This window comes from Convolutriloba macropyga, chromosome 11 (assembly GCF_964194025.1).
Source record: "Convolutriloba macropyga chromosome 11, txConMacr16.3, whole genome shotgun sequence".
Lineage (NCBI taxonomy): Eukaryota > Metazoa > Xenacoelomorpha > Acoela > Convolutidae > Convolutriloba > Convolutriloba macropyga.
In genome coordinates, this window is record NC_134478.1 from 18,993,366 (window position 1) to 19,016,631 (window position 23,266).

At 35.8% G+C, this 23,266-nt stretch overlaps 1 protein-coding gene across 3 annotated transcripts in view; it reads left to right on the forward strand.

The window, feature by feature from the left end:
* LOC142349717 (uncharacterized) overlaps positions 1 to 21,738 on the forward strand; it is a 50,722-nt gene extending 28,984 nt beyond the window's left edge. For all 3 annotated transcript variants that reach the window (XM_075401448.1, XM_075401450.1, XM_075401449.1), the window contains 6 exons: positions 4,212 to 4,366; positions 5,127 to 5,303; positions 5,571 to 5,699; positions 19,824 to 19,932; positions 20,087 to 20,258; positions 21,027 to 21,738. In XM_075401448.1, coding sequence (XP_075257563.1) covers positions 4,212 to 4,366; positions 5,127 to 5,303; positions 5,571 to 5,699; positions 19,824 to 19,932; positions 20,087 to 20,258; positions 21,027 to 21,278 — 994 coding nt within the window. In that variant the 3' untranslated portion in view covers positions 21,279 to 21,738. The remainder of the gene's footprint in view (positions 1 to 4,211; positions 4,367 to 5,126; positions 5,304 to 5,570; positions 5,700 to 19,823; positions 19,933 to 20,086; positions 20,259 to 21,026) is intronic.
* Positions 21,739 to 23,266: the final 1,528 nt, after the last annotated feature.

Here is a 23,266-nt window from a genome sequence, read left to right on the forward strand (position 1 = left end):
TATATTACGGAGGTCAAGCTGAAAACTGCTGCAAATTCATATTCAGGCATCATTGTTTGCATCAAGTTATCCTTTTAGTGAATGGTCTTTCTTGACGCTAAGCGCTTCTTTTTTAGATATACAAAAGTCTTAGTTTGTTAAACTAATTGCTCTCAAACGAAGTTTTTAGCAATTGTATTAGTCCCGTGGTCTTTTTTATTTCGGAGAGGATTAATGCTGATCTAATATGCCAATTATGTTTGAATACACTTATTGGAGGGATGATAGGTTGTTTATTTGAAACGGGCGGCAAGATCTAACAGCAATAACCTAAAGGAAGCACTAATTTAACATTTTGAAGTGTGTTGTATAAATGTTGTGCTGATTGATCTTCTTTTCGACTCAAGGCCTCGTTGTGACTTGAGAAATTTCAGAGGATGACATAAACTGTACAGCATAGATAAAAATCTAAGTTTTGTTAGAAATGTGAATTTCGATGTAATGAAAGCCCAACGAAAAAAAGTATAAGAAAAGGTGACAGTCAATATAGGAAACTGCTTCAATTTAATTTTTCAATTACATCTTTTTAATTACGCTTAAACGAAGGTTGAAGCATTAATATTTCAGCTGTGGTATTTTTTAATAGCGGCAAAGCGATATAAGGCTGTTATTGGCCTTCTCTTGGTTTTACAATCCAAAGAATTTGGGTTTTATTGGTGCTCTTTCTTTTTTAATGTAAGATGTTTTTAATTGCTCTCAAACGAAGTTTGTAGCAATTATATTAGTCCTGTCGGTGTTTTTTTATGCGAGTGTTTGCTTGACTGATTTTTCGTCTGACGCTTCTGACTTTTCGTCCTCAAAAACAGGATAAACAGTTAGCGCCAAGCGGGCATTAAGTGCTCTTAGAACCCTTCAGCTCACTAGTCTTCTAGCATGCGATTCACAGAATCGAATTTGGAGACATACTTATGGTGCGAAGGGCCGGTCTTAAAGGTTGGAGACCCCTCCACTGTTGACCCCCCACCTCTATTGCCCCCACACCCCCCCTGCGAGCTGTTACCTCCATTGAACCCCACTGTTGACCCCCTCATCAGCCCTCGTTGCACCCCCTTCCCCGTTTCTAGCTACTGACGAACAACCGCTCGTTAAAAACACGCAAATTTATACCATTCTGCATTTTTCAAGTTTTTAAAAAATTTTCATCAGCCCTAGGTGTCAGAAAACCTCCTCTAGGTTTTAACATTAGGTTACTGCATAGTTTCTAGTAGCAATGCAATGTTTTCAAGATTATAACGTCACTAATTTTAGCATTTTTTCAATTTTTTGACAATTATTTTTCCTTATTTAAGTCTTTCAGACGCAGGGGCCAGAAAACATTTTAAGGGGTTTGATGATAAGTTACTGAAAAATTTTTATTGGCCATGAAATTGTTTTTAAATTTTTTAATGTCACAAATTTTAGCAATTTTTTGATAAAACTTGCTTTTTTAATCAAAATTTTGAAAATTTTTGTTTTTTAGGTTTTTTCAGCCCCAAGAGCCGAGGAATCTCCTCTAGGGTTTGAAAATAGATAACTGTATAATTTCTGGATGTAATGGAATGTCTTGCAACATTTTACCACCAAGAATTTTAGCGTTTTTTGACAATTTTTGTCATTTTCATTTTGACATTTATAGTCAATTTTCATGTTTTTTGAGCTTCAAGGGACAGAAAACCTCCGTTAGGGTTCGATAATAATTTGCTAAATTTTAAAAAAAATTTTAAAATTTTTTGTCATTTTTTAGGTTTTTCTAGCCTCAAGAGCCACCGAACTTCTTCTTGGGTTTGATAATATGTTACTGCATATTTTATAGATGTATTGGAATGTTTTTCATGAATTTAATATCATGAATTTAGGCAGTTTTTCCAAAATATATGCAATTTTTTCAAGTTTTGTTTTTTCCGGCAGCAGGGGCCCTGGGACCACCTCCAAGGTTTGATAATAAGCTGCTGCGTAGTTTTAAGAGTTAATGGGATGTTAATCAGTGTTTTTTATGACTCCAGTCTTTGTAATTTTTTAAAGTTTTTTTGTCAAATTTTTGGAAAATTTCTATCTTGTTCTAAGTGTATAGATCTTTATGAGCCAATGAAACTATTTCAGGCTTGAAACAGTAATACTGGATAGTCTCTTGATACAATGAAATGGTTCTTAACATATCAATATCTTGAATTTTAGCAAGATTTTGTTTAAATTTGTAATTGTTTCCAAATTTTTTCGTTTTTTTGTCCTTTTCTTGAGTTTAATGACCATTACTGGGCAACGAAACTTTTGAAGTCTTGGAGATGGGTTACTTGACTAAACTTTTGAGCCAAAAATGTTATTAAACTTTTTTTACTGCGAAGGTGATATTTTTTTCCATATGATTTAAATACTAACAAGGCTAGAAAACAAAGTTTCAGAGTCGAATCCCATCATGGAAAATAGTCTTATCCTTTTTTCTCTCTCTGTCGGTTAGGGTTTGCTTATCTTTCTGTTTCGCGTTTTATCTCTCTCTCACTCTCTCTATCTCCCTCTCTCTCTGTTGATGCAGCACTTCAGCTGCTGTTATCTGGCGTAATGTCATCATCTCTGATCCTCATTAACAATGAGTTATTGTAGAAATGTTTTTTATCATACATGACTTAACAGGCTTTTATGGGAAATCATTGTTAATTGCTCTCAAAAGCAATTTTTAGCAAATATATAGGTCCTGTTTGTCTCTTTTATGCAATTTTTTGGCCACTTAGAATTTGATCCCACACCCCCATCCACCCACCGCCTCGACATCAGTCCCCCAATCCACTTTTGCACCCCCGCAGCAGTGCACTCCCGCTGTGCTCACCTTATGCCCCTTCAATTAATCTAAAGCTAGCCTCACTAAACCGTGGCTAGCTACTGACGAAGCCAACCGCTCGCCGGTGGTTTGAGAGGAATTCTCCCGACGTTTGTCGGATAGGTTAACAATTTTTTCCATGACTTTGGGCTTACAAAACAGGAAAAATCAGAAAGCCCACCACTGGCTTTAGTAGTCGAGTGGTGCATGAAGGGGCCATATTCCACTGTTAATAGGTTAAAAGGTTTAAGGAGTTTTTGAGCCCAAAATGACGCAGTTAATGAAGGGCTTTTGCATGAGAAAATTTTATGACCATTTTTTCAGCTATATATTTTGGTACTGCAAACATGAACCCAAAATTTTGGAATTTTTATTTTGAAAATTTTTGTCATTTGAGTTTTTCCAGCCTCTGGGTTGATTTAATTTTTGGTCAGACGTGACATACCTCTCGATGAAGAACAGCTTGCTCACTCTGAAATTGACTTTTCTTCAGTTTAATTCAAAGAGATATGGTCAAGTGATTGTGTGTCACCGTAATTGGTGGGTATTTGAGGGCAGCTAATAGAAGCAGCAGTAAGTTAAACAGATTCTTAATCAAAATATCTCAGCATTAATTAATCTTTTTTGGTCTGTTTTTTTTTTACCTTTTTGAAACTGCAGGTTCATAAAGCTTTTGGGGCTATTTTCTGGCAATCTGCCAGCTATGTTTTTCAACTATTTTGTCAGATTTTTGTCTTCAATTTTGACGTAAAAATTACAATGAATATCAGTTTTTGTAGTAACTGAGAAAAGCTTTCATATTGAGTTGGTTGACACTAACTGCCTCTAAAAGGAGAAATTTAACCCAACTTTTTTCTGTGGTCAAAAGTTGTCATTATTTTTCCTGAAAGTGCTCTATAATCTATTAGCTTGCAAAGTCCACGCTCCTACGCCTAGAAATTTGGTTATTTGCTGCCCCCCTCCGCCCTCCCTCACCAACACTCACCCCGTCCTTCCTCCCGACCTGGTGATTTGATCCCCTCAAAATTACACAAATAATTATATACATTGATAAGTTTACTCACTTTAGTTAGAAATTTTCATTTATTGGTGTATCAAAATCTGTCGAAATCATTTCAATAGATGACTCGGTATCGTAAAAGATGTATGAGGTTCGCTATAGTTAAAACTTGTCTTCCGGAAGAAAAGTTTTGCTATAGATAAATGTAAGTACCCGCCTCCCAGAAACAATGAAGAGTTTCGAGAACGTGTGTGCAACAGAAAGGTTTACTCTGTAAAATTGTGAAAAAAATGTCAAAGAAAATGTTCTGAAATCACTGCAATATTTTGAAATACGATCACTTTCTACACGTTTTTTGTGTGAATACTGACTGTGTTATAGGAAAGAAAAGTCGAATGACTCGTCGGTGAGTCTGGGTAGTCTTGGGTCACAGACAACATTAAGCTCAACTAGCGGAGTGAGGAACTGCTTGGCCCAGCTGCTTAAGTCCAGACCCTCTGTGGATGCACTCCGCAAAAAGGGAATTCTCAAATCAGGTGAGTTTTCAACCGCGTTATAATTTGCCTTTTTAATATGAGTTAGACGTAGAATTGCAGCTTGAAAACTTCTTGGTTAGATTTATGCAGTAATATGAGAGTGTTTATATGAAACCTATGTTTGTTTTGCTATTTTAAGTTAATGATTAGGAACCGAAGAACTTGGTATTGAATCGGTCCTCAAAAGGTGCGTTTGAGTAGGCATACGAGCCTAATTGATCAGGACATGACTGGTTTTCACGAGAATAATGGTGTTTTGTAGACGATGATTCAGGTGAAAGCTGTTCATATTCATTGTCGATTTTGAGCCTGAATTCTTTATTTGCTGGTCAATCGAGTCTAATCAAAACTTTCAATTGCTAGTTATGAGTTACTTCCGATTCACAGGTCTGTTGTTAACGCAATCGCAGAAACGATGATTGGTCTCATTGCTAACATCGAATTCAGTTTATTTCACTATACTATACATGCCATGTTTTGAACTGTTTCCTATTTCCAATGCTAATTTTAGTCTTACAGACATAAAAGTCTGATACCATGAGGACATTATTTGCTATGTTGACCAGTTTCCTTTCGCTGAAATTTCCATATTGATGCTCTGGGAGACACACATTTCTAGCAATGGGAAAAGGAAACAGAATTCCAACTTCTAACAGACATGTGCTTCTTAATCAGTTGTAAAATTGAAATATCGTTCATTTCGAGAAGTATTGAATAATTTAGGTACAATGAATGATTAAGTTAATTGTATTTGCTGTAGCTCCTGTGTTTGGATGTGTGTTGGAAGTACGTAGCCAGACCGAGAAGCGACTGGTGCCTGAGTTTGTGGTGAACGGGATGCGAGAAGTGGAGAGGAGGGGACTGGACATAGAGGGTATCTACAGATTATGCGGAAACATGGCGGAGATACAGAAGCTGCGATTCGAAGTGGACAAAAGTAAGACAAGTCATCAATTGTGGATTTGTCAAAATGGTTGTTTTATATCTTAGTAGCAGTACAGAGTTAGATTGGCTATTTCCAGCGTAGTTTGATGGTAAAACTGGTCAAAATATCTTTGTTCAGGAATCCAAAGACCAGTCCTCAAGTGGTAGCAGTTTAATTGTGAGAAGTGTGGCCACAAAATTTAAAATTTCTTGGATAACTCGGGATGTCTCAAAATCATATAAATTCGTTTTGTTCCATAATGATCTCGTGTATTTTTAGACAGCGGCTACAATCTGTCCCAGGTCAATGACATCCACGTGATCACTGGTGCTCTCAAGATGTACTTCCGAGAACTACCAGAATCATTGTTCCCCTCCTCTTCCTACCAGACTCTGGCTGACACTTTCAGTTAGTTGTCATTTTAAGTACTGTTCTTCAGTGCTGGTCTCTGCTGCTGATAATACATCTTCGAATTTGTTCTTGATTCGTTTTATTCACCTCATTGGCGGATCTTATCTCATTGGCAAAAGTTTTTCAATCGACCAGTCTTAAATTGAAGTTTGTAAAAGTTGATAAAGGTCTTTTGGAAGACATAATTACTTTTTACGACAAATTAGTGATTTATAGGTTTTGGTACAAGCAAAATTTTACCCCAATTTTTGCAATTTTCAAAAAATTTTTATCATTTTTGAGTTTTTCAGCACCAGGGGCAGCGAACCGCCTCTAGGGTTTCGTAATAGGCTATTGCATAGTTTCTAGTGGAAACAGAATGGTTTTCTACATTATAATAATCACAATTTTTAACAACTTTTTTTCAATTAAAACAGCATTTTTTCAAGTTTTTTGAAATTTGTTCTTTTTTATAGTTTTTCTAGCGCCAGGGGCCAGGGAATCTCCTCTAGAGTCTAATAATAGGTTACTGCATAGTTGCTAGAATAAATGGATTGGTTTTCATTTTCAATTTTAAAAGATTCAGTTTTAAGTTTTGAAATTTCCATCTTTAGTGGCCATCTTTAGTGGCCATCTTTAGTGGCCAATAAACCACTTTCAAGGCCTGTACGTGGATTTATAGATATATTTAACTGGATGAAATTTGACATTCAGGGTTAAAGCTTCAAGAGTTATAGCCATAATTATATTTTTATTTGATTATATTAGTTTCTCCGATTTCGGACTTTTTGCCTTTTTGGCTGGACTTGTTCAATTGATCTGCCGGTCAGATGCAGTAGTTTTAAGCTGTTCAATCAATTGTTTAGATTGTGTTTCAGGACTTGTCCTGCTATGTTTTTTAATTGGCTTTACCATTTGGTCACGTTTTTCGTTTTACGTATGTCACCTTTTTCACGTTTAACTCGTGACGTCACTCACTGTTTCAACTGACTGGATTTTAAATTCTCGCAATTGAATTACGCAATGTAGTGAATATGCTCAATGTCAAAAGAGCAAAATCAATAGAAACGCGATAAAGCCCGGTCATTAAGTCATAATGCATCAGGTTATCAAAGTCCATTAAGAGTGATTTCTAGCTGACGTTAGTTTTTATAGCTTTCAGTTTAGAAGCTGAATCAAGTATAGCTTTAGAATCTAACTGAAACTGCACGCCAATTCAGTACACTTTTTTGACATATAGAAGAGAAATTCTGTCAATTTCTATCTGTTTCATTTTGTCTCAATCCCGCGTCGAAGCCTGTCAACGGTGGATTTTTGATGCAATTTGGTGGTTGTGTTCGCTATTTTGCCATGATGTTGATTATTTATAGCACCTGGGGAGTGGTTTTGGTTCCATTAATAGACTTTAGTGATCAATCATTGATCTGATTGACAGTAATTGAAATTCGGCCTATTTTAGGGGAAAAAATTGGATCGATTTCTATCTCTTCTTTTCTTTTTCTTTTTCAATCCCTATGTGCGTCAACGGCGGCTATATTCCGGGAATTTGCCGGCTATGCTTTGATTTATTTACAATAAAGTATCTCTCGTTGCACTGTCAACAATTTCAATTTAGTTTAATAATAATGGAATTATTTTTCGCGTTGTGTTTAATTTTTTTGACAATTTATTTCTTAATTGCGATGAACAATTGTGACATTTTTTGGCAAAATATTTTTCTAGTGTTTCGAATTTTTGAACTGGTCGTTTTCACTTTTTGTTTTTTTATATCAATTCCGTATGCTCCACAGTTGAGCATGTGTCACTTTAGCATTCTCCTGAAGCCTTTTATATCCGCATTCTTTTAATTGCTCTTGAACGCAGTTCATAGCAATTATTGTAAACGTGTGTGTCTTTTTTTATGCAAATTTTTCGCTTGACAGTTTTGCGCTTTTCTTCTAGAACATTCTTTGACTTCTCAAGTGACTTTTTCACGCTTTCGTTCTTCATTTTTGAGTGATCTCTATTGCTCTGAAGTAAAACTAATATAAATTCGGTTGCAGAATAAGTGAGGTATGTGATCTGTAGCGCAGTGGTTAGTAGGTGTGGCTGTGGAGCGGGAGGGCAGTGGTTCGAATCCCGGCGGGCGAAAAATTTTTTGCACCCATAATTTGATTTAGGCTACAGCCCCTGAATTAAATTCCCTCGCTTGTCGTTCAAGAGCAATTCTTCCGACATTTGTCGGTTTATATTTCAATTATTAAAATTATTAATAGCCGCCTCAGCTTCTCAGCCGGCTATTATAGCGCTCCTTTTTTTCTTCGTCGGATAAAAATTTTTTGCTTTAACTCATTTTCCCGCCTTTTCGACATTTTGCGTGAAATCTTTTTGACTTCTCTAGGCTACTTCACTCTTCTCTAATTCTGTTAAAGCCCGGTCATTAAGTCATAATGCATCAGGTTATCAAAGTCCATTAAGAGTGATTTCTAGCTGACGTTAGTTTTTATAGCTTTCAGTTTAGAAGCTGAATCAAGTATAGCTTTAGAATCTAACTGAAACTGCACGCCAATTCAGTACACTTTTTTGACATATATAAGAGAAATTCTGTCAATTTCTATCTGTTTCATTTTGTCTCAATCCCGAGTCGAAGCCTGTCAACGGTGGATTTTTGATGCAATTTGGTGGTTATGTTCGTTATTTTGCCTTGATGTTGATTATTTATAGCACCTGGGGAGTGGTTTTGGTTCCATTAATAGACTTTAGTGATCAATCATTGATCTGATTGACAGTAATTGAAATTCGGCCTATTTTAGGGGAAAAAATTGGATCGATTTCTATCTCTTCTTTTCTTTTTCTTTTTCAATCCCTATGTGCGTCAACGGCGGCTATATTCCGGGAATTTGCCGGCTATGCTTTGATTTATTTACAATAAAGTATCTCTCGTTGCACTGTCAACAATTTCAATTTAGTTTAATAATAATGGAATTATTTTTCGCGTTGTGTTTAATTTTTTTGACAATTTATTTCTTAATTGCGATGAACAATTGTGACATTTTTTGGCAAAATATTTTTCTAGTGTTTCGAATTTTTGAACTGGTCGTTTTCACTTTTTGTTTTTTTATATCAATTCCGTATGCTCCACAGTTGAGCATGTGTCACTTTAGCATTCTCCTGAAGCCTTTTATATCCGCATTCTTTTAATTGCTCTTGAACGCAGTTCATAGCAATTATTGTAAACGTGTGTGTCTTTTTTTATGCAAATTTTTCGCTTGACAGTTTTGCGCTTTTCTTCTAGAACATTCTTTGACTTCTCAAGTGACTTTTTCACGCTTTCGTTCTTCATTTTTGAGTGATCTCTATTGCTCTGAAGTAAAGCTAATATAAATTCGGTTGCAGAATAAGTGAGGTATGTGATCTGTAGCGCAGTGGTTAGTAGGTGTGGCTGTGGAGCGGGAGGGCAGTGGTTCGAATCCCGGCGGGCGAAAAATTTTTTGCACCCATAATTTGATTTAGGCTACAGCCCCTGAATTAAATTCCCTCGCTTGTCGTTCAAGAGCAATTCTTCCGACATTTGTCGGTTTATGTTTCAATTATTAAAATTATTAATAGCCGCCTCAGCTTCTCAGCCGGCTATTATAGCGCTCCTTTTTTTCTTCGTCGGATAAAAATTTTTTGCTTTAACTCATTTTCCCGCCTTTTCGACATTTTGCGTGAAATCTTTTTGACTTCTCTAGGCTACTTCACTCTTCTCTAATTCTGTTAAAGCCCGGTCATTAAGTCATAATGCATCAGGTTATCAAAGTCCATTAAGAGTGATTTCTAGCTGACGTTAGTTTTTATAGCTTTCAGTTTAGAAGCTGAATCAAGTATAGCTTTAGAATCTAACTGAAACTGCACGCCAATTCAGTACACTTTTTTGACATATATAAGAGAAATTCTGTCAATTTCTATCTGTTTCATTTTGTCTCAATCCCGAGTCGAAGCCTGTCAACGGTGGATTTTTGATGCAATTTGGTGGTTATGTTCGTTATTTTGCCTTGATGTTGATTATTTATAGCACCTGGGGAGTGGTTTTGGTTCCATTAATAGACTTTAGTGATCAATCATTGATCTGATTGACAGTAATTGAAATTCGGCCTATTTTAGGGGAAAAAATTGGATCGATTTCTATCTCTTCTTTTCTTTTCCTTTTTCAATCCCTATGTGCGTCAACGGCGGCTATATTCCGGGAATTTGCCGGCTATGCTTTGATTTATTTACAATAAAGTATCTCTCGTTGCACTGTCAACAATTTCAATTTCGTTTAATATTAATGGAATTATTTTTCGCGTTGTGTTTAATTTTTTTGACAATTTATTTCTTAATTGCGATGAACAATTGTGACATTTTTTGGCAAAATATTTTTCTAGTGTTTCGAATTTTTGAACTGGTCGTTTTCACTTTTTGTTTTTTTATATCAATTCCGTATGCTCCACAGTTGAGCATGTGTCACTTTAGCATTCTCCTGAAGCCTTTTATATCCGCATTCTTTTAATTGCTCTTGAACGCAGTTCATAGCAATTATTGTAAACGTGTGTGTCTTTTTTTTATGCAAATTTTTCGCTTGACAGTTTTGCGCTTTTCTTCTAGAACATTCTTTGACTTCTCAAGTGACTTTTTCACGCTTTCGTTCTTCATTTTTGAGTGATCTCTATTGCTCTGAAGTAAAGCTAATATAAATTCGGTTGCAGAATAAGTGAGGTATGTGATCTGTAGCGCAGTGGTTAGTAGTTGTGGCTGTGGAGCGGGAGGGCAGTGGTTCGAATCCCGGCGGGCGAAAATTTTTTTGCACCCATAATTTGATTTAGGCTACAGCCCCTGAATTAAATTCCCTCGCTTGTCGTTCAAGAGCAATTCTTCCGACATTTGTCGGTTTATGTTTCAATTATTAAAATTATTAATAGCCGCCTCAGCTTCTCAGCCGGCTATTATAGCGCTCCTTTTTTTCTTCGTCGGATAAAAATTTTTTGCTTTAACTCATTTTCTCGCCTTTTCGACATTTTGCGTGAAATCTTTTTTGACTTCTCTAGGCTACTTCACTCTTCTCTAATTCTGTTAAAGCCCGGTCATTAAGTCATAATGCATCAGGTTATCAAAGTCCATTAAGAGTGATTTCTAGCTGACGTTAGTTTTTATAGCTTTCAGTTTAGAAGCTGAATCAAGTATAGCTTTAGAATCTAACTGAAACTGCACGCCAATTCAGTACACTTTTTTGACATATAGAAGAGAAATTCTGTCAATTTCTATCTGTTTCATTTTGTCTCAATCCCGAGTCGAAGCCTGTCAACGGTGGATTTTTGATGCAATTTGGTGGTTATGTTCGTTATTTTGCCTTGATGTTGATTATTTATAGCACCTGGGGAGTGGTTTTGGTTCCATTAATAGACTTTAGTGATCAATCATTGATCTGATTGACAGTAATTGAAATTCGGCCTATTTTAGGGGAAAAAATTGGATCGATTTCTATCTCTTCTTTTCTTTTCCTTTTTCAATCCCTATGTGCGTCAACGGCGGCTATATTCCGGGAATTTGCCGGCTATGCTTTGATTTATTTACAATAAAGTATCTCTCGTTGCACTGTCAACAATTTCAATTTCGTTTAATAATAATGGAATTATTTTTCGCGTTGTGTTTAATTTTTTTGACAATTTACTTTTTAATTGCGATGAATAATTGTGACATTTTTTGGCAAAATATTTTTATCTTGTTTCGAATTTTTGAACTGGTCGTTTTCACTTTTTGTTTTTTTATATCAATTCCGTATGCTCCACAGTTGAGCATGTGTCACTTTAGCATTCTCCTGAAGCCTTTTATATCCGCGTTCTTTTAATTGCTCTTGAACGCAGTTCATATTAATTATTGTAAACGTGTGTGTCTTTTTTTATGCAATTTTTTTGCTTGACAGTTTTGCGCTTTTCTTCTAGAACATTCTTTGACTTCTCAAGTGACTTTTTCACGCTTTCGTTCTTCATTTTTGAGTGATCTCTATTGCTCTGAAGTAAAGTTAATATAAATTCGGTTGCAGAATAAGTGAGGTATGTGATCTGTAGCGCAGTGGTTAGTAGGTGTGGCTGTGGAGCGGGAGGGCAGTGGTTCGAATCCCGGCGGGGGAAAAATTTTTTGCACCCATAATTTGATTTAGGCTACAGCCCCTGAATTAAATTCCCTCGCCTGTCGTTCAAGAGCAATTCTTCCGACATTTGTCGGTTTATGTTTCAATTGTTAAAATTATTAATAGCCGTCTCAGCTTCTCAGCCGGCTATTATAGCGCTCCTTTTTTTCTTCGTCGGATAAAAATTTTTTGCTTTAACTCATTTTCCCGCCTTTTCGACATTTTGCGTGAAATCTTTTTGACTTCTCTAGGCTACTTCACTCTTCTCTAATTCTGTTAAAATTGTTTTCAGACAGCAGTTGCTCAGCAAAGGAATTAAAAATCAACAGAGTCAGTATCAAAAAAACGAAATCAGAAATAGAAACGGGATAAACGCACAGAGCCCAATTTTAGATGCTCGTTACTCGAACTTATTTACCATCTCTAATGCTTATTGGTATTATACTAGCCCATGTGTGGTCTCAACCATGCATGTTTAGCTCTAAAATGACATCAAAATAGTTCGCACTTTAAAATTGTTTGTTCAAAAATCATTTTTTCACTAGTTTTTTCTCTTCTTTCAATACCAATCTTGGTTATGGGAATCAACGGCGGCTATTTTCCGGCAATCTGCCGGGTATGTTTAATTGTTCAAACCTTTTTTCTTAGATTTTTATAATTTTTTTAAAAAATTAGAATTATTGTTTTTCAACAGCACAGAATTTTTTTCCTAAGTTCGATTCCTTTGAAAAGTCCTGACTAATATTAATTTTATTGAAATATTCTTGTAGCTATCGTTTGGTTATAAGCAATTTTTTTCACTTTGTGTTATTCATGATAATTAACATTTTCGAATAAATTGAATTCTTTTTATCTGTTATATCTTAGTTTGTATTTTTTGGTTCAGTTTCTAAGAGTATTATTCGCCTTATGCTTTCCCAATTTGTATTTTGTGTTGCAGTTTGTTTTTGAGTTATAATTTTTTAAGACCTTTATCTTGAAACCGATGTTTCTAATGAGACGAAATTTGCCGTATCAAGATTTCAGAAAGTTTTTCTTAAATTTGCTTTAAGATTTGTGCCTTTTTGTGCACGGTGTAAATGTTTTTAATTGCTCTTCAACAAACAAAGTTTGTATCAATTATTATGTGCTCTCAAATGAAGTTTGCAGCAATTATATTAGTCCTGTTGGTCTTTTTTAATGCAATTTTTCGCTTGACCGATTTTTGGTCTGACGCATTTGACTTTTCGTCCTTAAAGACGGGATAAACAGGTAGCGCTCAGCGGGCATCAATTTTCATTAGAGGCCCTTAGCCGCGTTTAGTAGTCACCCAAGAGCTTAGTGTGGTTAAGCTGCTGGGAAGGCGTAGTTTACGGTTAAAAGGTCATTTTTAGGAGTTTTTGAGCCCAAAATATTGCAATTTTTCTTGTTTTTCGTCATTTTTCAAGTTTTTTGTTAGACCAGTCTACAATTGAGGCTGATTAAATTTGCTAAAGGTCTTTTGCAAGACATAAGGAGTTTTTATGTCATTTTAGGAGCTATATGTATTGGTAATCCAAACAGAAACAAGTAAATTTACATTAATTTTCGCAATTTTTATCAAGCTTTTTGCAAATTTTTGTCCTTTTTTGATTTTTTTCAGCCCTAGGTGTGAAGGAACCTCCTCTAGGGCTTAATAATAAGTTACGGCATAGTTTCTAGTGGTAATGGAATTGTTTTCAACATTTTAACATCACGAGTTTAAGCATTTTTTGGACAAATCTTTTAAGCACTTTTTGACAAAACACTTTCAATTTTTGACATTATTAGCATTATTCAAGTTTGTCCAGCACCAGGAGCCAGAAAACCTCCTTAAAGTTTTGATTATAAGCTACTAAATAGTTTTTATTGGCCATGGAATTGTTAACTTTTTAATATCACAAATTTTAGGAGTTTTTTTTATGAAACTTGCAATTTTTTATTCAGTTTTCGTAATTTTTTTGTCATTTTTAGGTTAATAATATAACGAATTTTTGCAAGATTTTGTTAAAGTTTGCAATTGTTTTTCAAAATTTTTGAATGTTTTTTGCTTTTCTGAGTTTAACAATCATTATTGGCCAACGAAATTTTTTAAGTCTTGAAGATTGGTTACTTGACAGAACTCCAGAGACAAAAATGGTTTTGAACATATTTTTACTGCCAAATCTGGAAGCTTTTCTTTTAAATTTGTTTCAAATTTTGAACTTATCAGTTTTCGTCTGTATGATTTTTATAATAATAACAAGAATAGAAAACTAAACGTTGCGGAATCGAATCTCATCATGGAAAATTTCCCTGTCTCCCTCTCTCTGTCCGTTGGGGTTTCTTTCCTTCTCTTTCTTTATCACGTTTTATCTCTTTCTTTGTCAGGTAGCGCCCAGTGAGTATTCAGTTTTCTTTGAGCTCACTATTCTCCAAGTATGCGATTCACAGAAACCGTTTTGGTTGCTTATACTTATGGTGTGAAGGGCGGCTCTTAGAAATTGAACTGTGGCTAGCTACCGAGGGAGCCAAACGCGCGCTGGTCGTTTGGGAGCACTTCACCCGACGTTAGTCGGTTATGTTTTCATTCCTTTGTTCTTTTTGCAGTTTTGCGCTGGATCGATTTTTCTCGTAATTCATTCCTCCCATCGTTTTCGGTTATTTTTTGTAAGCTTGTTCAATGATGTCTTTGTTAGTTTTTCTCGTTGTGGCAGGTCTAAATTGTTACCAATTGTAATCTTAGGGGGAGTAAAAAGAATTTTGTCGGCTGCTGTTCCGGTTTTGTTTGTGAACTTGTTTCGTGTCGCTTGCGGACTTTTCCAATGTTTCGTTACCGAAGACTTCCAATGGTTCAGGCGGCGTTTTTGAAATCGATTTTCTTCTGAGCATAAGACGTTCATGCGCATCTTTGAGTAAAAGACTTTGCGACTGTGACAGGTGTTTTTAATGGCCGTAAGGCAATAGATGGGGCTATTATTCCCCGTCGCTTGTTTTTTTTTGTTTCGTCAAGATTTCTGTTGCAACCATATGATTACTTCACGATCACTTTAAGGCTTCCTTTTGTTTATTTATTATGAAGTTTTGAATCAGTTGCGTGCGTTACGTCATTTTCTATTCTCTTTTGAGCACGCTTTTCTGTTTATTTGTTTGATTTATTTACACGTGACTTAAAAATTGCTTTTAAAAAAGTTTTCCTTTCATTAATTCATGGAAATAAGCTGAACTGAGTATATCGCTCTAATTGGATATTAATTGAGAGCAGCTAAAATAAGCAGCATTAAGTTATACAGGTTCTTAGTCCAAGTCGTCTTTTTGACACTAGATGTACGAAGCTAATGTGGCTATTTTCTGACAATGTGTTGATTTGTCTGGCGAGCAAATACGGTGAGTGGAATTTTTTAAATTGATGTATATGATAAGGTCTTTTTTGATAAATTATGCATTGTTTGCCTCTGTTTTGCAAGTAAGGTGTTTTTGGCTTTTGGAAACGTAAGTATTTTAATGTGATGTGGATTCTTTGTCAGTAATTTGTCTGTTTGTTTGGTTTGATTTCTCTGGATTGTAATTCATGCATTTTTCCCCCTATGTTTTTTAAGATCTAATCACAAGTTATGATAATTTTTGAAGTCGAATTGTGATGTAGTGAGTGATTTTGGTCTCGCGGAAACAGGAATTGAGCAAAACGACCGGTTTTGCCGCGTGAAAATTTTTGGGTCTTATTTGAAAGGAGAGTGTGAATATGGCTTTTGAACATAATTTCGCTTTCTTGCTTGTGGCTGCTTTTGAGCTGGCGCCAATTTCACTTTTTACTTATTTGATGATCGGAGTTTTTTCTAAATTGCTTTTCTCTACTACATGTACTTGTTTTCTGAAAGAAACTTGTCCTGCTTTGTTATTTTTGTGAAGATTTTTTACGACCATGACGCCACGATTGTTGCGAATCTGCTTTTATTCATTCAAGCATTTTGCCTCGAATTACCTTTGTGACGTCATTTTTCCATTCTTAGTAGAGCGAGTTCCCTTACAATCCAAAGTGTTTGGATTGTATTGGTGCTTTGTCTTTTTTAAGATCACTTCCTTTTTTTCACATCAGTGATAAGTCAATTTAAACTTTATTTTAATCACGCTGCTGTAGTAAGACGAAAAAGAAGGCGAGCAGATTTTGGTTTTTTCATCAAGCTACCTCTAAAGTGGAATCAGAAATTGGGATTTGAGCAATTATTTGGTACCTGAAATCATTTTTTTCGTGCGCCGAAATTTGATTTCTGTTTTCGTTGTTCCTTCTCCCGAGTGCTTTTTATTTGATATTTAGTTTCGAATGCGCTTTTTTGCAATTGCTTGTTCATGAACATGCAGCTGTTGCCTTTTATTTCTTTGGTGCTTTTAGTCATTAAATATAAGTGAATATTTGATTTTGCCCTCTTATTAATAATTTTTGTCTTAGCATTTATTAATGATAATGACAGGTATCACTGGTTGCTAATGAGGCATAAATAAACCTAATTAACGGTTTCAGGTATTAGCTGGTGGTTTTGATAAATTTGACACTTTGTTCTCAAAATGTTTATTTGTTCTGAAAATATTTTGGCGGTATTTGTTTTTTTCATTGCTTATTTATCACTCAACTTTCTTTATTGGTAGGCCTTGGTAGTTGTTACTGAGGAAAAAATTAAAAGAGTTAATTTTTTCGGTGCTTAGTTGATGGTTTCTGTGACTTTTGCTCAATTTGTTCTCATAAAGTTTGAATTGTTTGCGAAAGTTGGCTGTATTCTTGTTTTCTTATCATTGTCCCTTTAATGTCCGGTTTTGTCGGTTGCTAAGAATGAATAAGTGAATGTAAGTAGCCTATTGAGTTTATAGTAGTAGTTTTTTAAATTTTGGACGCTCTTATGAATTTTTGAAATTTGATTTTTTTTAGTTTTGCAGATTTGTTACATGACAGAACTCCCGAGACAAAAATGGTTTTGAACTTGTTTTCACTGTGAAATCTGAAAGCATTTGTTTTGAATTTTGCTTATTTCAGATTTTTTTAATATGATTTAATTAATAACAAGCCTAGAAAACTAAAAGTTGCGGAGTCGAATCTCATCATGGAAAATATTCCTAGCTCTCTCTCTCTCTCTCTCTCTCTCTCTCTCTCTCTCCCTCTCTCTCTCTCTCTCTGTAGGTTGCGGTTTCTTTCCTTTTCTTTCTTGTTCACGTTTTGTCTCTCTCACTCTCTCTCCCCCTGAACTCTTCTGTTGATGCCGCACATCAGCTACTGTTATGTGGTGTGATCTCATTATGTATTATCCTCATTAACGCTGAATTGTAATAGAAATGTTTTGATAATTAACTTAAGTAGCATTTTTTATGAAATTGTTAATTGCTCTCAAACGTTCTTCGAAATTGAACCGCGGCTAGCTACTAAGTGAGCCAACCGCGCGCCGGTTGTTTGAGAGCAATTCACCAGACGTTAGTAGTTTGTTTTTATTCCCCTGTTCTTTTTTGCAATTTTTCGCTGGACTGATTTTTCCTTTGACCCATTTGACTAATCGTGCTCAAAGGCAGGTTTAACAGGTTGCGCCTGGAGGGATTGTTTTCTCTGAGAGGCGTTTGGTTTACTAGACTCCAATTATGCCATTTACCGAAACAGTTTTGGAGAATAAAATTCATGTTGTGTAGTGGTTTATCACCCCATCTACCCGCGCTCACTTCACCCCATCAATCCCCACCCCTGCAGGTCTGCAATCCCGTTTTCATTCCTCCCAACATTTGGTCGGTTTTTTTAAGCTTGTAATTCATTCCGCTCAACTATTTTTTGTAATTCATTCCTCCCAATGTTTTGTCGGTTATCTTTTGTAAGCTTGTGCCAATGATGTCTAGGTTAGTTTTTCTCGTTGTGGCTGGTCTAAGTTTTTACCAATTGTAATCTTATGGGGACTAAAAAGGACAATTTTTTCGGCTGCAGTTGCGGTTGTTTGTGAAGTTGTTTTGCGTCGCTTGCGGAATTCTTCCAATGTTTCGTTACGAAAGACTTGGTTGGTTGGTTGGCGGCATTTTGGCATCAATTTTTTTCTGAGCGTGAGTTCATGCGCTGCTTTAAGTAAAAGACTCGCGACTCTGATAGGTATTTGGAAAGGCTGTAAGGCAAAAGATTAGGGTTTTATTCCCCTTCGCTTGGTTTTTGTTTCGTCAAGAAATCTGTTGCAACCATATGATGACGTCACGATCACTTTAAGGCTACTTTTTGGTTATTAGTTATTGTGTTTTTTACTTATTGGCGTTTTTTACACTGTTTTTGGTATTTTTGTCTTGAGTGTTTTTGATACGATATTTAGTTTCGAATGCGCCTTTTTGCAATCGCTTGATTTCATGCATTTGTAACTGTAGCCTTTTATTTCTTTGACGCTTTTAATCATAAAATATTAGTGATTATTTGATTTTGCCCTCTTCTTATGGTTATTTTGTTGTCTCAGCATTGATTAATTCGGATATTAGCTGGCGGTTTTGATAATTTTGACACTTTCGTTATTCAACTTTCACTCAACTTTCGTTACTCAACTTTCGTTACCAATCACTCAACTTTCGTTATTGGTATTCCTTGTCGGTTGTTTATGAGGTTAAAATTAATTGATTTCTTTTTGTCGGTGCTTAGTTTTTGGTTTCTGTGATTTTTGCTAAAATTGTTCTCATAATATATTTGAATTTTGTTGCGAAAGTTGGCTATATTGTTGGTTTCTTTTCATTGTCTCATTAATGTCGGGTTTTCTCGGTTGCTAAGAATGAAAAAGTGAATGTAAACAGTCTTTTTGAGTTAATAGTAGTCGGTTTTTAATTTTTGGTCGCTTTTAACAAAATTTGAAAATTGCTATTTTATTTTTATATCGATCATTTTGTTGATTTTCTTGTGTTATCTCTTAGTCTGTAGAATTAAATTTAGATATTTATGTCCATTTTGCGCACATAGGGATGCGTCTTGGGTTTTGTCGACTGTCTTATTTGGATGTTGCTAAGAATTGTTAATTGTTAGGTCATTAATAGCCACCGTAAGCCTCTCAACGAATTTGGGTTTTGTCGACTGTCTTAATTGGATGTTGCTCAAAATTGTTAATTGTCAGTCAATTAATAGCTACCGTAAGCCTCTCAACGGCTATTCCTTAGACGCTCTCCTTTTTTAAAATTCACTTTACCTTTTGATCACGGTTTTCTTTGTACATCAGCCACGATTTGCTTGCTTGACTTCTGACTTACCTCACCCACTGTTTCAACTGAATGGTTTTTAAACTCTTTCTTGCATTGAATTAAGCATTGGAGCGAATACGGTCAATGTCAAAAGAGCAGTATCAAAAGAATCGGGTTAAATCGATAAAACCCGGTCACTAAGCCTTAGTGCATTAGGTTATCAAAGTTTTTTTGAGCCAATTAAGTACGTTTTTAGAATCTAACTGAAACTGCACACCGAATTAGAACTTTTTGAAAAATTTTCAATGAAAAAAGTGTGAATTTTGATGTCTTCTTTTAGTTTTCTGTTTCAACGTCGATATGCGTCAAGCGCGTCAACGCCGGCTATTTTCCGAAAATTTGCCGGCTATGTTTAGTTAATTCAGTTCTTTGGATTGTAACTTAGGACTTGTCCTTTATGTTTTTTAAATTCTCTTCACCATTTGATCGCGTTTTTCGTTTTTACAAAAGTCGCCATTTTCACGTCCATTCTTGCAATTTTTTGTTACGCGTGGCGTACCTCACTCTCAAAAATGACTTTTTAATTTCAAAATGTCTGTTCTTTACTTTTTTTCAGGGAAATAAGGTCAACTGAGTTTGTGTCACTCTAATTGAAGGTTATCTGATAACAGCTAAAAGAAGCAGATTCTTAATCTAAATATAACATTTTAGCAATTAATAATTAGGTTTTTTGTTCTATATTTTAGTATATTTTTGAGACTGCAGATCTACGAAGCTATCGCGGCTATTTTCTAGCTATCTGCCAGCTATGTTTTATATTTATCAACCAATCAAATTCTGGAAGCCTGATAGGTATTTTTGCGTTTCAGATTCTGGTAAGGATATGGATGAGATGGCTGATATTGTGAGAAGTATAGTGAGCACCTTCTCCCGGACACATCAGGCAGTCATCTTGCATTTGTTCACTCATCTTCTGCTGTAAGTTTCTATAACCATTGGTTGCACCTTTATTGCAGAATAAAGTGCTGATCAGTGATGGCCTCTATTACTTGACATTTGCCACCTATATACTGAAATCTTTTCTTTTCTCGCTTGCTATCAAAGTGATTAAGCTGGTATGTTGCGCGTGTAGGGTGGTTGAGAACCAGCAGCTGAACAAGATGGACTCTACAAATGTGGCTATAGTGTTCGGACCCAATCTGATCTTTCCCCCTGACCACATCTCAATGGCAGCCTCAGTTGCCACCACTAACAGCATCATGCAACTCACCCTATCCCACCTCGCAACCATATTCCCACCTCAGGTTATTGCTGCTGCTACTACTTTGCTTAATAGAACTACTCTATCATTTTCTGCAATCATAGCGCGATTCAGGGGCACTTCAATTCATTTGTTCCTTTGCAAAATATATGTAAAGTAAAGAGTAAAATACTGAATTTGATCTGAAAATTGCACTGTTTAAAAACTATTTCAGCTTATACGGTCCTGGCAATAAATTGAATATAAGAAATAATAATTGTAGTTACTGTTTGGATGATACTTAAGAATTACGAAGCTCTAATTTAAAATTTGCGTCATTGCAAGTCAGTGCCAGTACATAATATTAACTTGTTAGCCTTTGGGTATTTAGATATCAAAGATTCCTGAAATCACATATCAATCGCTGAAGTCAAAGTCCAGAAACCTAACATAAGAAGTTTTCTTGCCTTAAATTGGCGTAACTGAAACTTAAAACCATGATCATTCGTGTGCACTTTGATTGTCCCTGAAAACAGGACCCGTTCAACTCATGTTTATTCGTGTACGCTTCGAAATTTCAAGAAAAATGGATCTTTTGTGTTGATAGTTGCACATTCTAATACACTTCCAAGTTAATAAACTGCCATTATAAGCTGCCATAATAATAAGTGCCACCTTTTAAATGCTAAAGATCCTGGATTAAATCTTCGAGACATTTTATAAGCATGTTCCCAGTTTTGTCTAGGATCTTCTCAATTTTGGCATGTAGTTTGAATATAATTTCATTTCTCGCAGAGCTTGCTTGAACTGATTTAAAGTGTGTTCGTTTTAGGTTGCGGATGGTCTTCTCGAAGTCGCACATACTGCTAGTAGTCACAACAGTCTGCGACACAGCTACACTCCCAGTCCTACATCCGAACTTTATCGTCAGCTGGTGCTCAAAGGTAACAACAATCCAAACACCACAAACAACTCAAACGCCTCCAGTCGCGTATCCTCCCTTCATCTATTGGGATCCCTGGAAAGGGGCGGTAACTCACCTTGGGACGAATCGCCCACGAGTGGTTTTGATCCTGTCATCTGATTACGGAGTCATTTTGTTGATCTTTCTACTTGCCTCTGTTCGTCAGAAATGGCGATAACTTCAGTGTCATGTCGGCATACGCCCCAGAGTTCATCTAGTTGTTGTTAAACTTCACTGACCTCAAAGATGTCCATCTTGGAGATACCTTGAAACAGTCTCTTTCAATGCTTTTATATAGAAGATACGTCTTGAGAAAATCGTTTCAGTCGCTCTATCATAGTTGCCTTGACTGCGTTATGTTGTTGATATCAGATTGTGGATACGAATTGCACTGGCAGCAGTACTTTTCAACATTATAGTGATTATTTCTAAAGTTGATAGATTCTTCATAATTGTGAAGAAAGCTATTTTATTGTGAGATATGCTCTTTTGTAATTATTACAATTATTTTTTCCTTTTTCAATTGTTATTCCTATTTCTTGTTTTAGATTGATAAAATAATTAACCTTAATTGAATGAAGACATCTCAGTTTTTTAGTTGCGTCCAAAATTTTATTAATTGCTCTCAAACAGAGATAGTTTTTTTTGGTGACGTCCAAAATGTAATTGATTGGTCTCAATGATTGTCGCGATCATATTAGTTCTGTTAGCAAACAAGACTAATTGACCAAGCTGTTGGTCCCGTGCTTGTTTATATCTGTGCATTTGCATCAAACTCCATCATGATGCAGCTTGAAACTCTTAAGCTCCACTGTAGATCGCTTACATAGCAATGAACATTTTTTTTCGCCGATGAGGTTGGTGGCGCGTGGCTAGCAGAAGCAATGAAAGTTACCTTTCATCAATACTCCTGGGCAAGGTCGACTACCCCATGGGCACACAGTGGATAGCTAAGCTGCCAATTTATTATAATTGTTAACTGTACTCATTATTTGTAGGTGCTATTTTAAACTGGGTTTTGTATACCGCTGATATCTCAGATACCAATGGGTTACTTCATTACGCCTCATAGAAGCACGATTTCTTAGTTAGATATCGAATTATAGGGTATGCAGTTACACGGAATAATGAAACGGAAGAACCAAAACTAACTTCGATATTTTGTATGCTAAGTGGACTATATTCAATATACAAAATGTTTTCGTCTCTTATAATTTGGTGTTAATTGCTCTCGAACGAATTTTGAAGCAATTATTGTCAAGTTATGTGTCTTTTCTATGCAAAATTTTTGCTTGACCATTTTTGCGCTTTTGTTCTAGGACATTCTTTAACTTCTTGAGTAACTTTGTCACACTTCTTCATTTTTGAATGATCTAAATAGCTATCGTTCTGAAAGAAAGTTCGTTGCTAGAAGCGACTGTGAGGGAAATGTAATCAAAGCCATTGCAGCTGAGTAGTTAAGTTGTCATATTGCCAACCTGGAGGTCCGGGGGCCCTATGGGGTCAATTTTGTTGCACACAGAAAACATTTCTAAGCTACACTCACCTCTAAATTAATTTGCCCCCGCCTGTCGTTTGAGAGCAATTCATCCGACGCTCTTGTAGCGCTTTTTTAATAGCCGCACAGCGATAGCTGGGGCTATTATTGGCCTTCTCTTGGTTTTTTTTTACAATTCAAAGAATTTGAATTGTATTGGGGCGCTGAGTTTTTTTTTTATGTGTTCACACATTTTTCAATGACTTTGATCTTTCAAAACGGGATAAACAGGTAAAGCCCAGCGGGCATTAAGTTTCATTAGAGGGCCAAAGAGGGCTTTAGTAGTCATTCAAGTGCTTATAGTGGTACAGCTGCTGGGATGGCCTTAATTGAAGGTTAAAAGATCGTTTTTAGGAGTTTTTGGGCTCAAAATGCTGCAATTCATGTTTTTTTGTGATTTTCTTTAGTTTTTTGTTTGATTAGTCTTAGATTGAAGTTTTTAAGAGTTGACGAAGGCCTTTTTTGAGACAAATTTACTTTTTTAATAGCCGCACAGCGATAGCTGGGGCTATTATTGGCCCTCTCTTGGTTTTTTTTATTTCGTAGTCATGATTTTTGTTACGATTACGAC